Source organism: Leucopleurus acutus, assembly GCF_964270905.1.
Source record: "Leucopleurus acutus genome assembly, chromosome: 1".
In the NCBI taxonomy this organism is placed as follows: Eukaryota; Metazoa; Chordata; class Mammalia; order Artiodactyla; family Delphinidae; genus Leucopleurus; species Leucopleurus acutus.
The window spans coordinates 152,427,539-152,441,616 of NC_139142.1; the positions used below are offsets into that span (position 1 = coordinate 152,427,539).

Consider the following 14,078-nt stretch of genomic DNA (forward strand, 5'->3'; position numbering starts at 1 on the left):
AATTTCTTTACATTGCAACACCATTGCGTGGTTACCCAGCTGTTAATTTATATTTTAGACTTCTAAAGTTAACTAAAAAGGGGGGCGGGAACAGGGGGAAGAGGGGAAGGGAATTCCACCTTTGAAGGCAGAATTATCAAATCTATGTAACTTTCTCATAGATTTCTTCTCAATCATCTTGGACCCCTTTTCTTTGAACCCCAGGATTTGCATTCTTCTAAAACTTATCCATTGCGTAACTTTGCTTTACACCCTTCTGATTTCAGTCCTACCTGTTTTTCTGCAACCTCCTATCCATGTTACCAGTCTAAATAAACTTCCTCAGTCACTTACCTCTCTTGTTCCTGAGCTGGCCTTTGGCATCTTTGTCAATTAATGACCAGGACAGAGATGAACCAGAGATCCGATAAAGGTGAAGAGGCATCCCGGAGAATTACTTTTTGGTGAATACTCCCTCCTTAAATGGCTTTTTCTGCATTATCTTTATTATCTCCAGAATCTAAAGTCAGTTTATAGATAGGTCACAAGAGCCTGTCTTCCTGTTGACCAAGGAAGCACATTTTAAATTTTCAGTTACCTGTTTGTGTGTGTAAAAAGGCTGTGATAAGTTTTACGTAGGTAGCAAACTTGCCTTACTTCAAATCATCTATTACTTTTTGTATATGAAACATTAACTTAAAAAGTTAGCCTCTTAAAATATATTAATGTGAAATAAATCACCTTAATAACACCTTTTAGTATGGGAAGCTGGGTGCATACTGGGAAAACAATAATTTAAAATCTTAAATATGCAGAGTTTTACTGTTCTAGCATATCAGTTATTTTTTCATGTTTCTTTCTAGTTTTTGTCTTTACACACACGCTCACACACATATATGTGTATGATTAAAATAGTATATTATACGAGATCATATACCGTCATATGATCATAGTATAGATATAATTTTGAATTTTCTTTTTTAAACGTGTCATAACACTTTTCATGTTTATAAATTTTACAATTTTAGCATTAATTGATTATTATTAGAGTTAACATTTCAAAATGTAGTTAAACATTCCGTATTTTAAAAATCCATTATTTACTAGTACTGAAGTGTTACTTATTAACTATAGTTTAAAAAGTTTTCTTTCCAGTTTACATGTATTTCTAGGTAGGCAGGAACATTTTGGTGACTCCTAAAATTTATTATCCGATTCCAAAAGGGTAGTATCATTTACGTTGCCACCAGTAACATAGGAATGTACATTTATATGTAAATGATATATATGAGACATTTATAGCATAGTTAGCACTGAGTATTATTTTTAAATAATGTCTTCTAATTTAATAGGTGTAAATTATAGAATTTTATGACCTGGAAGTTCATTTAGTTGCTCTCTTTAGAAGGGCAACCTGGTATTTGATAGCTTGACTCCAATTTACGTTTAACAGGCATGTAATACAGTGATTTACAAATATTTACTCACTTTGTTATTTAAACAACCTCATCAGGGTGGTACAATTATTATTTCCATTTTGTAGATGGGGAAACTGACATTAAGTTAGTTGTCCAAGGGCACATAGCTAGTTAAGTGTCAGAACCCAGGCAGTCTGGCTCCAGAGTCCATGTGCTTGACGACTGTGTTATACTGGCTCCCTTAATATCTATTTAGCATTTACTGTTTGTACGCTTTCCGTATGCCAAGTTATGGGTGCTATTGCAGAAAAACAATTTTAACCCCTGACCTCATGGATCTGGAAGTCTGGAGAGGGAACCAGACTTTAATCAAATCAACATACATATAATTACAAATTTGATACATGTTATGAAGAAAAAGAATGGAGTGATGGTAGCATCTAACAGGAATATTTCTTTTAGCTGTAAGAGTGATGGGGGTGCAGGGGTCATGGAAAGTCTTGGTGAAGATCTTAGAGATACTTAAATTGAGACTTGAAGGATAAGGAGGAGAGAGTAAGGTGAAGATGGGTGAAAAGAGCATTCTAGGCAGAAGGAATAGTTTATGCATATGCCCTGAGGCAGGAAAGGACTTTCCCTTCTGCTCTAAGGGTCATAAAGCTGACCAGCTTGCTTGTGGGATCACAAAGTGAGGGGAAGGGGATGCACAAGTGAGCCTGGAAAAGCAGACAGGGGTCCAGTGGTCCAGGGCCATGCCACAAGCTTCTCACTCACAGAAGAGTGCACACAGGGGGAGGAAGGTGAGTGCTGCCTCCAGACACAGCTGGAGTTTGTTTTGGGCAATAAGCCTCAGGCAGAGCCATCCCCAGGTGGGGTTTCTTCTGCACACAACAGCAAATGGTGACCCTGCCTGTGCTTTTCTAGGAATTAAAACTTCACTGGCTCATTATTTGAGTTAGGAAGGGGATATTTAAGTTAGGAACCTAGATCAAGGCATATTGTGAAGTCTTATTATAGAGCCAAGAGAAACATGGCCTGAAGAGAACAGCACCAGGGGAGAGCCTTCGCTTGAGAGAGAACATGACCCCGTACAGATGCCAAGTGCCTTGTTGGCATTTTAGGGGTTTATTAGTTTTGCTGGAAATTTTTCCATAATGTGTACTAACAATGAAAGAGTATTGTTCTAGTAGAAAGTGATAGCTGGCTCATGGGGACATTAACCTATGCTTTGGAATCAGTGGAAGCGAAAAGGCAGAAGCACATCTTCCTAAAATCTCAAGTCAACTTTTACTCTATAAGCAAACTCTATATACAGTATTAGAAGGGGAAAATGAGAAGGCCCTTTCTTCTAATTTCAATTTCAGAGGCCTTTTTGATTTGCTCAATATAACTTAAGCTTTTGTTAATTAGTGTTAGAGTAAGCACATAAAGTTTGTTGGACTTTTCCATCAAGTCAATCAGGATTAGAGAATGAAGGATTGGCCAGTAGGAAGAACTCTAAAGAGTATAGGAATCACAGCTATAGGCAGCAGTCACGACCCCTGGGGCGGAGATACAGTACACAAGGAAGAGGCCTCCAGGGCTGATGTGCAGACCCTGATGAAGAGGGCACAGAGGGGTTGCTATGGAAAACCAGCAGAACTGGCTGGCTATGGAACTAGCCCTCAGAAACTTGCGGGAAATCTGCCCTCTAGGGTGCTGTTCATCGGGAAGTGTCTCGCTGGAGACACTCTGGCCACAAAACTCCCCAGGAAGGTGCTGGTGGATTCTGCTGGCTGATGGGGGCTGCTGGAGGCTTCACTGGGAGTGCACCAGAGCCAAAAGCGAAACTTCTTCCTCCTGCAGTATCTCTCCACTACTCCCTACTTGGAAAGGTCCTGGGCCAGCTGGCAAAGGAAGTAGGTAAAGGGACCAAAGGGACCAGACTTATTTCACAGAGCAGGCAAACAGGGTCAAAATCTAATGACTTACATGAAATAGAAGTTTATTTCTCTTGTACATAACAGTTCAGATATGGGTGGACCAGGGCTAATGTGCTAATTGGCTTCAAAAATTGCTCCAGTTCTGTCATCCCCATTTCCAGCTGTCAGGAAGGAAGACAGAGAGAAGCCAGGACATGCAGCTTGGTCTTTAGGGAGATTACCCAAATCAGTTCCCACTCCTGTGTCATTGACCCAGACATGGTCACGCATGGCCGCACCTAGCCGTGATAAAGGGAGGTTGGGAAATATTGCCTCGTGTGGCAGGGTAGCCACGTGCCAGGTTAAACTGGGTGGGGGGGGTGTCTGTAACTAAAAGGCAGAATCAATGGATACTTAGGACATCCCGACACCCCTCAATGGCATCTTTGAGGCAATACCATGTTTCTGCTACAGATCTTCTGAAATTTTCTTTTTCATTTCTAAATCTGTTCTGAATTTCTTTGAGGCTTTAAATTGGTATAATTGTAAAATTCAATATGAGGGAATTAAAATTGTTTTTATCTTGTTGTAAGTTAATTACTTCTTTACATAAAGTATAGGGTTTTTTTTTTCTTCTCTTCAGTTTTCTAAAGTTATAAGCCCAGGCATTTATTATATTTTTATAAACTAACTTAGTCATAATAAATATCCTTCAGAGTTAAGTTGCTCTGTCATTTGCATTGTCTTATCCATTTGAAATGGCGCAACTCAAAATGCTTTCAGAATTGGAAGTTACAGCTGGCTCAGTCCTTACACTGTTCACAGGAAGCAAGTAGCTGCTCATGTTTTCTTTTGTGTTTTATCTTAAAGGCATAAACCAGTTCTTTTGGTTGAGTTAGTAGAGTTAAGGTAGACTAAAGTTAGATAAACATGTTTACCTGACCTCCTACACCAAATTTTAAAAATTGTTCTCCAGCTAACGAAAATGAAGTTGTACATAGTTATCAATAAATTAGATATAATTTCTGGCCATAGTGTCATGCCTTTATTGTTCAAAACTCCGTTCCAGCCTCAGTAAACCCTCCATCAGTTCATTCAGCAAGCACTTGTATAGTGTCTACTGTGTGGCAAACTTTGGGTATACAGTAGTGTATGAGCCACGCAAAGTCCTTGCTCTTCTGGAGCTGACTTTCTCTTCACCAGAGAACCCTGGCCCCTCTGTAATCCAGCTGGTCACCCAGTCACAAAAACGCTCACCAACTCTCATATCCTCCAACCATAATAATACTCAGAAATTGTGAATACTGATTCAAGAGTGTCTCTCACTGCATTGCTCAGGAATATGCCTTTACTTCAATTTAACTTGTTTTCCTAACTTCCCATTTCTCATCACCGTCCTCTATCTGAGAGATATTTTCTGTTCTGTAGAGATACTTTCTTGTCACTCCCCTCCGTCCAAGAGATATGTTCTGTAGAGTTATCTTCTAAACTGATGTGATGTTTACAGTAGGGATTAGATGGATAGTTACCAGAAGCTGTCCAAAGACTCAGCCTGACTTGGAGTTCTTACCTCAGCAATAGTTAGAGTACCACATTTTTTCAGTACTTTACAAAAATGTTGCTTCAAATAGTGATAAACTTGTAACCCAGATAATTTTATTTCTTCAAGTACTAAGGTCAGATTTAATGGTGTGTGTCTGAGAAAGTGGCTCAACAGGCTTCCTTCACCCTGATGGGTTCTGTATCCATGAGGTCAGAAAATAATGAGTCATAAAAACCTACATTCATTAGATTGTCTTCCTGCAAACTACTGGCAGCTGGAGTTGAAAATAGGGTTTAAAATTTCCACAGTATTAGTGGGAAAACACAGCTGGGCTATGATGCCACCTCCATTACTGAACTTCCCCAAAGTAAAAAGAAATAACTGCAGGTACTTTTCTTGTAAATATTTCCTATTTTTAAAAATAGCTTCAGATTCTTTTATATAAATAAAAATTGTAGTTCCTTCAGATTTTTTTTATGTTAAGTAGGAATTTCAGTACTTAGAGAATGTACGAAGGATGGGAAAAAATGGAGTTTGAGTAGCTGATGAGAAAAAAGGGACTGAGAATGGCCAAGGAGTAAATGAATACGTTTGCTTCTGAGAGAACACTAAGCAGAGACTGAAAAGTTGTCAATACGGTTGGCAATTTTCAGTTGCCAGAAAGGCCTAGAGTTCAGCCAAATGAATCAAGATGAGATGTGGGCTATGAGTTTGATGTGGGAGTCAGTGAGCTTCTCAGAGTGTTCAAAAGTGACTGAGTCACAGGCAGGGCTCCTGAATGACAGATTCATTGTTGCAAATGCTCAGGATTTTTTTTTTTTTTAGAGCAGTAACTTGTGGGGTTTTAAAAACACAGGTATCTCTCCATCTCAATATTTTCTAATTCTCTTTCCATCTGAGGATTGTTTAAATATCACAATAGTTAGTTAACACAGCATACAGGTACCGTTCCACTCACTGTGTGAATGTTTGTCATTCACCAGGCATCTTTTTAAGGCTGAGTCAGGGAAGCCAGCAGCCTCTGTTACACTGAACAACCAAAAAACCCTTAAGTAGTGACTGAGTGCCACTGTCGCATTTGAAATGTAGGCGGAACAGGAGCAAAAATGGGAGAGAAAGAAAGAAAAGGGGACCAACAAGTGCCCATTGTGGGCAAGATGAGATCGAAGGCTAACCAGAGGGAGAAACTGACAGATGCTACAGGCTGCCAGTCCCTCCTCAGTTACTCAAGGGAGTTCCTGCTTCCCCATTTAAACTTTAGAAGGAAATCCTAAGAACAGGCACTTCTGCTAAATTTAAGGTTCAGACAGCTGAATTGGAGCTGTCTGTTTCTCCTGAAGGAGAGTGGGGAAAATGCTAGGTGTATCAGTCAGTGCTCTTGATTGTAAGCAATGGAATCCACCTCTTTCTTACTACCTTAAACAAAAGGCTTCACTGAAAGTGACTCACAGCACCAAAAGAAGGGTGATGGACCAGATCTGGACCACAGTAGAAACCAAGAGACTAAGGTGATCAGGAAAGCCAGGAAGCTGAGAGATGACAACTGTGTTCTCAGCAGCAGCAGCCTAGGCAGAATGCCATCTGCTGCTGATGCAACTCGTCCCGGTCTGGTCCAGATTCAAAGTCCTGAGTAAAGCCTCCATTTTGCCAACCCCAGGCCATCCCAGGTCAACCGCTAGCAGATGGAAAATTGTCCATCTTGGCTTTCACAGTGGGAAAGGCATGGTACCAACTCTACACACATTGCTGATTTCCTCTGCTACTAGGAGGGCTGAAAGCTGGGCTACCTCTAGAACAGCACGTCCTGTACACTAGAGTCAGGGAAAGATGACTGTAAAGGATGCCAGAGGTCCTGGAACAGGCTTGTGGCCTTAAGACAGCTACTGAGAGGCTAAGAGAATGTGACTTGCTTCTTGCTACTAGAATGAAATGGCAGAAAAGAGGAGGAGAGTGCCAGTCCCAGTTCTCTCTCTGCTTAGCCCTGGATCTCGTCTTGAGAGCAAGTATGGTAGAGAGGCTGGCTGGAGGGTTAGCCTGGATGAGTAAAACCCACTGCCCAGAGCTAGACTGTTGACCTGAACACTCTATACCGAAGTCTGTCATCTGAGAGAGCCATTTCTCCTTCAGAGGAGTTAGTCTGTTTTTACTTTTTAAAGCATGAAATTTTTATTTTCTCCCAGAAAGCCATTAACTTCAAAATCATGCTGAAGTCTGAATCTGGATATAGTCTTTCCTTCACTATTTATTTTTCTGGGTTCATGAACACAATCTTTTTTTTTTTTTTTTTTTTTGGCTGCACCACACAGCTTGTGGGATCTTAGTTCCTTGACCAGGGAGCAAACACGCGTCCTTGGCGGTGAAAGTGCGGAGCACTAACCACTGCACTGCCTGGGAATTTCCCGTGGACACAACCTTGACTCAGGTGAATTTGGGAGGTAAAACTCAAGACCCTTAAATGAGATGATAGGAAGCTTTAGCATGAAGTTCAGGCTGAGTCATGGATTAAAAGATATAAAAGTTAAAGGAGGATGAAGCTGAGAAGGAGACTTTTATTTATTTATTTTATTAAAAAAATTTTTTTAACATCTTTATTGGAGTATAATTGATTTGCAATGGTGTGTTAGTTTCTGCTTTATAACAAAGTGAATCAGCTATACATACACATATATCCCCATATCCCCTCCCTCTTGCGTCTCCCTCCCACCCTCCCTATCCCACCCCTCTAGGTGATCACAAAGCACCGAGCTGATCTCCCTGTACTATGTGGCTGCTTCCCACTAGCTATCTATTTTACATTTGGTAGTATATATAAGTCAGAAGGAGACTTTAACTTTTTTTATTTTAGATATAACTCACATACCATAGAATTCACCCAAAGTGTGCAATTTAATGTTTTTTTTAGTATATTCACAGAGTTGTGCAACCAGCACCACATTCAATTTATGAACATTTTCATCACCCCCAAAAGAAACCCTGTACCCATTAGCAGCCACTCCCCACTTCCCCCCACACCCCCGTGTACACCCTAAGGAACTACTAAACTACTGTTTGTCTCCCTATATTTGCCTATTCTGAACATTTCACATGACCGGAATTATACAATATGTGCCTTTTCTGCCTGGCTTCTTTTACTTAGCATGTTTTCAAGAGCCATCCATGTCATAGCATGAATCCTTTCAATTCTCTTGAGTATATACCTAGGAGTAGAATTGCTGGGTCATATGATAACTCCGTGTTTAACATTTCAAGGAACTGCGGACTATTTTCCACAGCAGCTGCACCATTTTACTTTCCCTCAAGCAATATATGAGGGTTCCAGTTTCTCCACATCCTGCCAACATTGTTATCTTTTTGATTATAGCCATCTTAGTGGGTATAATGAAGGATATCTCTGGGTTTGTTTCTTATTTGCATTCCCCTCATGGTTAATGATGTTGAGCATTTTTCCATGTGCCTATTGGCCATTTGTATATCTTCTTTGATGAAATGTCTATTCAAGATCCTTTGCCCATTTTTAAATTGGGTTATTTGTCCTTTTATTATTGAGTTCTAAGTGTTCTTCATATATTCTAAATACAAGTCCCTTATCAGATATATGATTTTCAAATATTTCCTCCCATTCGATGGATTGTCTGTTTTTTTTTAACATCTTTATTGGAGTATAATTGCTTTACAATGGTGTGTTAGTTTCTGCTTTATAACAAAGTGAATGAGTTATACATATGTTCCCATATCTCTTCCCTCTAGCGTCTCCCTCCCTCCCACGCTCCCTATCCCACCCCTCTAGGTGGTCACAAAGCACCGAGCTGATCTCCCTGTGCTATGCGGCTGCTTCCCACTAGCTATCTATTTTACGTTTGATAGTGTATATATGTCCATGCCACTCTCTCACTTTGTCACAGCTTACCCTTCCCCCTCCCCATATCCTCAAGTCCATTCTCTAGTAGGTCTGTGTCTTTATTCCCTTCTTGCCCCTAGGTTCTTCATGACCTTTTTTTTTTTTCTTAGCTTCCATATATATGTGTTAGCATACGATATTTGTTTTTCTCTTTCTGACTTACTTCACTCTGTATGACAGACTCTAGGTCCATCCATCTCACTACAAATAACTCAATTTATTTCTTTTTATGGCTGAGTAATATTCCATTGTATATATGTGCCACATCTTCTTTATCCATTCATCTGTCGATGGACACTTAGGTTGCTTCCATGTCCTGTCTATTGTAAATAGAGCTGAAATGAACATTTTGGTACATGACTCTTTTTGAATTATGGTTTTCTCAGGGTATATGCCCAGTAGTGGGATTGCTGGGTTGTATGGTAGTTCTATTTTTAGTTTTTTAAGGGACCTCCATACTGTTCTCCATAGTGGCTGTATCAAGTTACATTCCCACCAACAGTGCAAGAGGGTTCCCTTTTCTCCACACTCTGTATATGGATTGTCTTTTAACTTTCTTGATGGTATCCATTGAAACACAAAATGTGTTAATTTTGATGAAGTCCGATTTATCTATTTTTTATTTTGTTGTTTGTGCTTTGGGTGTCATATGCAAGAAGGCTTTGCTTAACCCCAGGTGTTGAAGATTTACTCCTATATAATATTCTAAGAGTGTTATTATTTTAGCCCTTATATTTAGATCTGTGCTTCATTTTGAGTTAATTTTTGTATGTCCTGTGAAGAAGAGATTCTTAACTCTTTTGAAGCAGCAGTAATTGATGTTTGGTGGCAGCACATGAAGAAAGAGGAAATAGTGTAGATTTTTTTTCTCAATTTGAACTACATATACCCGGGGGCCACCCTTAACTTCTGAGTTCTTTCTCTCTCCCCATATATGTTTTTGGTTGTTTGATATTAGAGTTACTAGGCTTTCAACAAATCTTTTTTCATTGCTTGCATATTATTTAGCGTGGCAACCCCTATATAACCATTGTAAGCTGTTTATTTAGTTATATTTCACACTGGACAAAATAATCTTTACTGCCTGGAGTTACATTTTAGGAGTGAGCAAACTATTTTGTATAATGATTATTATAATAGTATCAAAACTAACTCACTGCCATTGCTATTTGTTCCCTGAGTCATAGTCTATTAAATTTGGAGCTCATATAGTAATGAACATGCTAAGGCAAACTTTTAGGAAGAAATAGACCTCCCCTTGCAGGAGTAGGTCGTTCTGATGCAGTGAGGGACACAGGTACGGTACAAGGTTTGTCCGTTACAGGAGAGACTCCCGTGACCTGGGCTCATTTCTAAGATCTGTAGGAATTTTGAATTTTAGCTGTAGTCTCACTCAAAGAATTGTGCCTGCTCTTGTTCTGACCCAATCCGGCTGTGCACTTCAATGCAGATTTCCTCTCTTAATTCCCTCTTTGGTTAGTTATGTCAGATGGCCCAGGCAGCCAGGCTGGAATCCTCAGCTCCCTTGCCAAAGTGTGTTAATTCTTCCTTCCTAACAACTCTTTCATCAGTTCTCACTGTCTCCTCCCTAGTCCAAATCCAGGTCAGTCCTGGCTCAGTTGTAAGCTCCCTGAAGTCTAGGATCATCCCTTTCCTTTCTGTAGACCCAAAGACTGATAGGAAGTATTCAGTAAATATTTCCTGATGATCTTTATTCCACCATATTTGCACAATTTTGCGACTGTATTAATGCTACTTACCCTCCTCCAAGGTAGAAGTTACAGTAAAATGATTAATACATGAAAAAGAAGGCAGCCCCTCTCCTTCTCCACACAAGGCTTGCAGGTGTGGGTGTGACCAGTTTCCTGCTACTTTGCACGCACGTGTCTCTGAGCAGCAGATGAGAAATGAAATAAAGTAGGGAATATCTCACCATGGTTAGTTATTTGGTTTTGGTGTGGATTTTTCTGAAGCATATTGATGTCCACACTCTGGAATTCTTCTTCATCTGAAATCAGAAATCTGTAATGCTGATACTCCACTCTGATCCTCATCTCTGATTGAGTCTTTCCGCTCTCTTGGGTCCCACTTCCAACAGACTTGTTCTTTGGCCTCTGGTCCCTTGAGTTTTGTATTTTTTTCCCTCCTTCTCATTTCTTTCTTGGCCTCTCTTTATTCTCTACCCAGTTTAGATCTCACGTGTAATCTCATAAATGGCGTGATCAGCAGGTTCAGCTGCCTGATACCACTGCTCTCTGCAGCTTCCAATTTCTGACCATATTTAGTGCTTCAAACTCATAATTGCTCTTCAGTCTTCCTGTGTCCTGAAATGTACTCCATATTGCTGCCAGAGAGCAGCCATGTGTGTGCCTGGCCGAGGGTTCTGGAGGCTGAAACCCAGATCTCATTCTGCTGGCAAGAAGGGCTGTGTCTGCCCAGAGGGGACACCATCCTGTAATCGACACAAAGATACCACGTGGGCTCTCAGAAGACCTGGCTGCCCAAGTAACCTTTCTAAAATATCTGATTATTTTATTCCTCTGCATAATACTCTTCCTGGGTTCCATTGGTTAAAGCCCAAGCTCCTTAGCCTGGATTGCAGACACTCTGTGACCAAGTCTGAACTGTCTCACCAGCCATTTTTTTTTTTTAAGAAGATGTTGGGAGTAGGAGTTTATTAATTAATTTATTTATTTTTGCTGTGTTGGGTCTTCATTTCTGTGTGAGGGCTTTCTCTAGTTGTGGCAAACGGGGGCCACTCTTCATCACGGTGCGTGGGCCTCTCACTATCGTGGCCTCTCTTGTTGCGGAGCACAGGCTCCAGACGCGCAGGCTCAGTAGTTATGGCTCACAGGCCTAGTTGCTCTGTGGCATGTGGGATCCTCCCAGACCAGGGCTCAAACCCGTGTCCCCTGCATTAGCAGGCAGATTCTCAACCACTGCGCCACCAGGGAAGCCCTCACCAGCCTTTTGATGAGAGTTACTGTATGATTTATTACCCAAACTGGGACACTTATGAAAGGAAGGGGCACTATTATTAATTATGCCAGGACAATAAACCGAGACTCTGGGCACTTGTGTGTGACCCAGCATCCCACACCTTGGATTCTTAGGCTGTGGTGGAACCACACTGCTGGTGGTGTTCCATGGGCACGTGGTATTTACAAATCAAGAGGTTTTGACAGAGTTATTTTGACCACCCTGCTGTGAATCTGTGGACGTTTGACTTCTTTGTCTGATTAACTGTTAAAGGATTACATCAAAACATCCTCAAGGTCAAAATGTCAAGATTAAAATTGTCATAGCCTAAATGATGAGATTGGAGCATCTAAATGTTCTTCTATGTTTCTGGTTACTTGATCAGTGTACTTTCTCTCCTTAAAACTTCTATTCCCTCTTTCCCATTTTCCTGCTTTCTCTGGTTTACTTCCACTTACCGTTTAAGACATCTTGAACATTGTTCAATATCATCTGCTCCAGTGGGCTTTCCCGACGCATCTTGGCTGGGCTCAGTGCTGGTCACCTTGTTCCCACAGCACCCACTACAAACCTGTTTCATTGTACCTGAAAAAAGTGTGTCAGAGTCGTCTGTCAGGCCTGCCCTGCCCACAGAATATAAGGTCCTTAAGGCAAGAACGCTGTCTTTTTAATCTTTGCATCCTCAGTGCCTAGCACAGGGCTTGACAAATAATAGAATCTCTGTAAATATTTGTTGACATGGACTAATTTGAATTCTTTATTGTAATACAAAGTTAAATATGCTTGCCCTTTATCTCCTGGAGAAGTTCTTAGGATACTAGCGAAGGTTTATACATACTTGGAACTTTCATGAGGTTGGCCTTTGGCATGTTGAAGTTGTAGAGATTATTGTTAGATTAATTTTCATATGATAGAAACATATAAGAGGAAGACACATACCCATAATATTAACACATGTTGTGCCAAGAGTGTGAACAGTGGTGTATTAAACTTCAGTTTGCCATGCCACAGCCGAAATTCTTCTGAGAGTGTTGGCAGAGTAATTCCTGTTTAATGCAATGAAGCTCCATGAAGCCCGGTAAATAATAGTACTCCGTTCTGTTCAATAATAGTACCCTGTGTTCTAAACTCTCGGGTTTAGGTATTTTGATTAAAGGTGTCAATGTTGTCTCAATTTTAAGTATTTGTTCTATAAGTCTAATGTATTCTTTTTCCATCTCTCTAGAATGTTTCAGATGTTTAAAGAATGGTTTTGGTTGGAAAGATTCTGGCTTCCTCCAACAATAAAGTGGTCAGATCTTGAAGATCATGATGGACTCGTCTTTGTGAAACCCTCTCATTTATGTATGACCATTCCATATGCTTTTGTCTTGATAATTATCAGACATTTTTTTGAAAAGTAAGTAGTGTTTGTATGTCTTTCCTCCCCATTCCCCTTCTTTGCCCCACCTCTAGAATAAAGAATTTTGGTAAGATTCTTAAAGAATGTGTTGTTCGGAGGTCACCACTAATGGGCTACAGGTTCTTAGGGGAGTTCATGAAATTAAATGCACACTAAATATTATCTAGACTGAACAAATAAAAATTAGAAACACAATCTCCTCAAGTACATTAGTTTTACAATGAAGAAAATTGAGATCAAGAGAGGTTAAGGATCACAGAGCTTATTAGTGTCAATGACGGTACAAGAACTCAGCTTATGTTCCATGTACCATGTTGTCTGACAATGGATATGCATCCCCATGTCTTTGTTGGCAGTATTAGGAGAGTGTGACTAGGGGATGCATTATCATTTTAGAATGCCTATAAAATAGCAAAAGTGGCTCATTAAAGACCAAACTTAATATTGCTTTATAGCATAGTTTACTTTAAAGGTTTATTGAAAGTTTTAATAGCAGACCTTCATTCCAAGGTATAAGGAAATCAAAGAAAAATATCAATTTGCTTTCTCAGAAAAAGTAAACTTCTTTTCTTTTTCTTAATTTAATTTAAATAGATATTACCTCCAACCTTCTATTAAAACTGTACTAGTGTTATGATAACTGAAGATAAATGTTCATCTATAATCTCTGTAGTTGTCTCTATTTCAAAAAACTGTTATTAGCACATTAATTTTTTTGGAGCAAAAACAATATTCAAATGTCAAGACTTGGATAAACTTAAGACAAAATCTGATAAAGATCATTTTGTCCAAGACTAACTGTAATGCAGATCATATGTTTATAACCATTTGCAGGGTCCTTATCTCAAGAGTTAGTTTGACCAACTCTGTTTCATGGATTGTCCAAAAGGTTTTTGTACAAATAACAGCTTCACTTGGGCCAACAATGTGCTATTGCTATTGGGAGGAAAAGAAAGCC

General features: G+C 39.8%; 1 protein-coding gene across 1 annotated transcript in view; it reads left to right on the forward strand.

Moving 5' to 3' along the window:
- Positions 1–12,944: 12,944 nt before the first annotated feature.
- The window catches only part of CERS3 (ceramide synthase 3), a gene marked incomplete at both ends in the record, with an annotated part of 105,039 nt that continues 103,905 nt past the window's right edge, over positions 12,945–14,078 (forward strand). The window contains one exon of the mRNA XM_082842387.1: positions 12,945–13,117. Coding sequence (XP_082698513.1) covers positions 12,945–13,117 — 173 coding nt within the window. The remainder of the gene's footprint in view (positions 13,118–14,078) is intronic.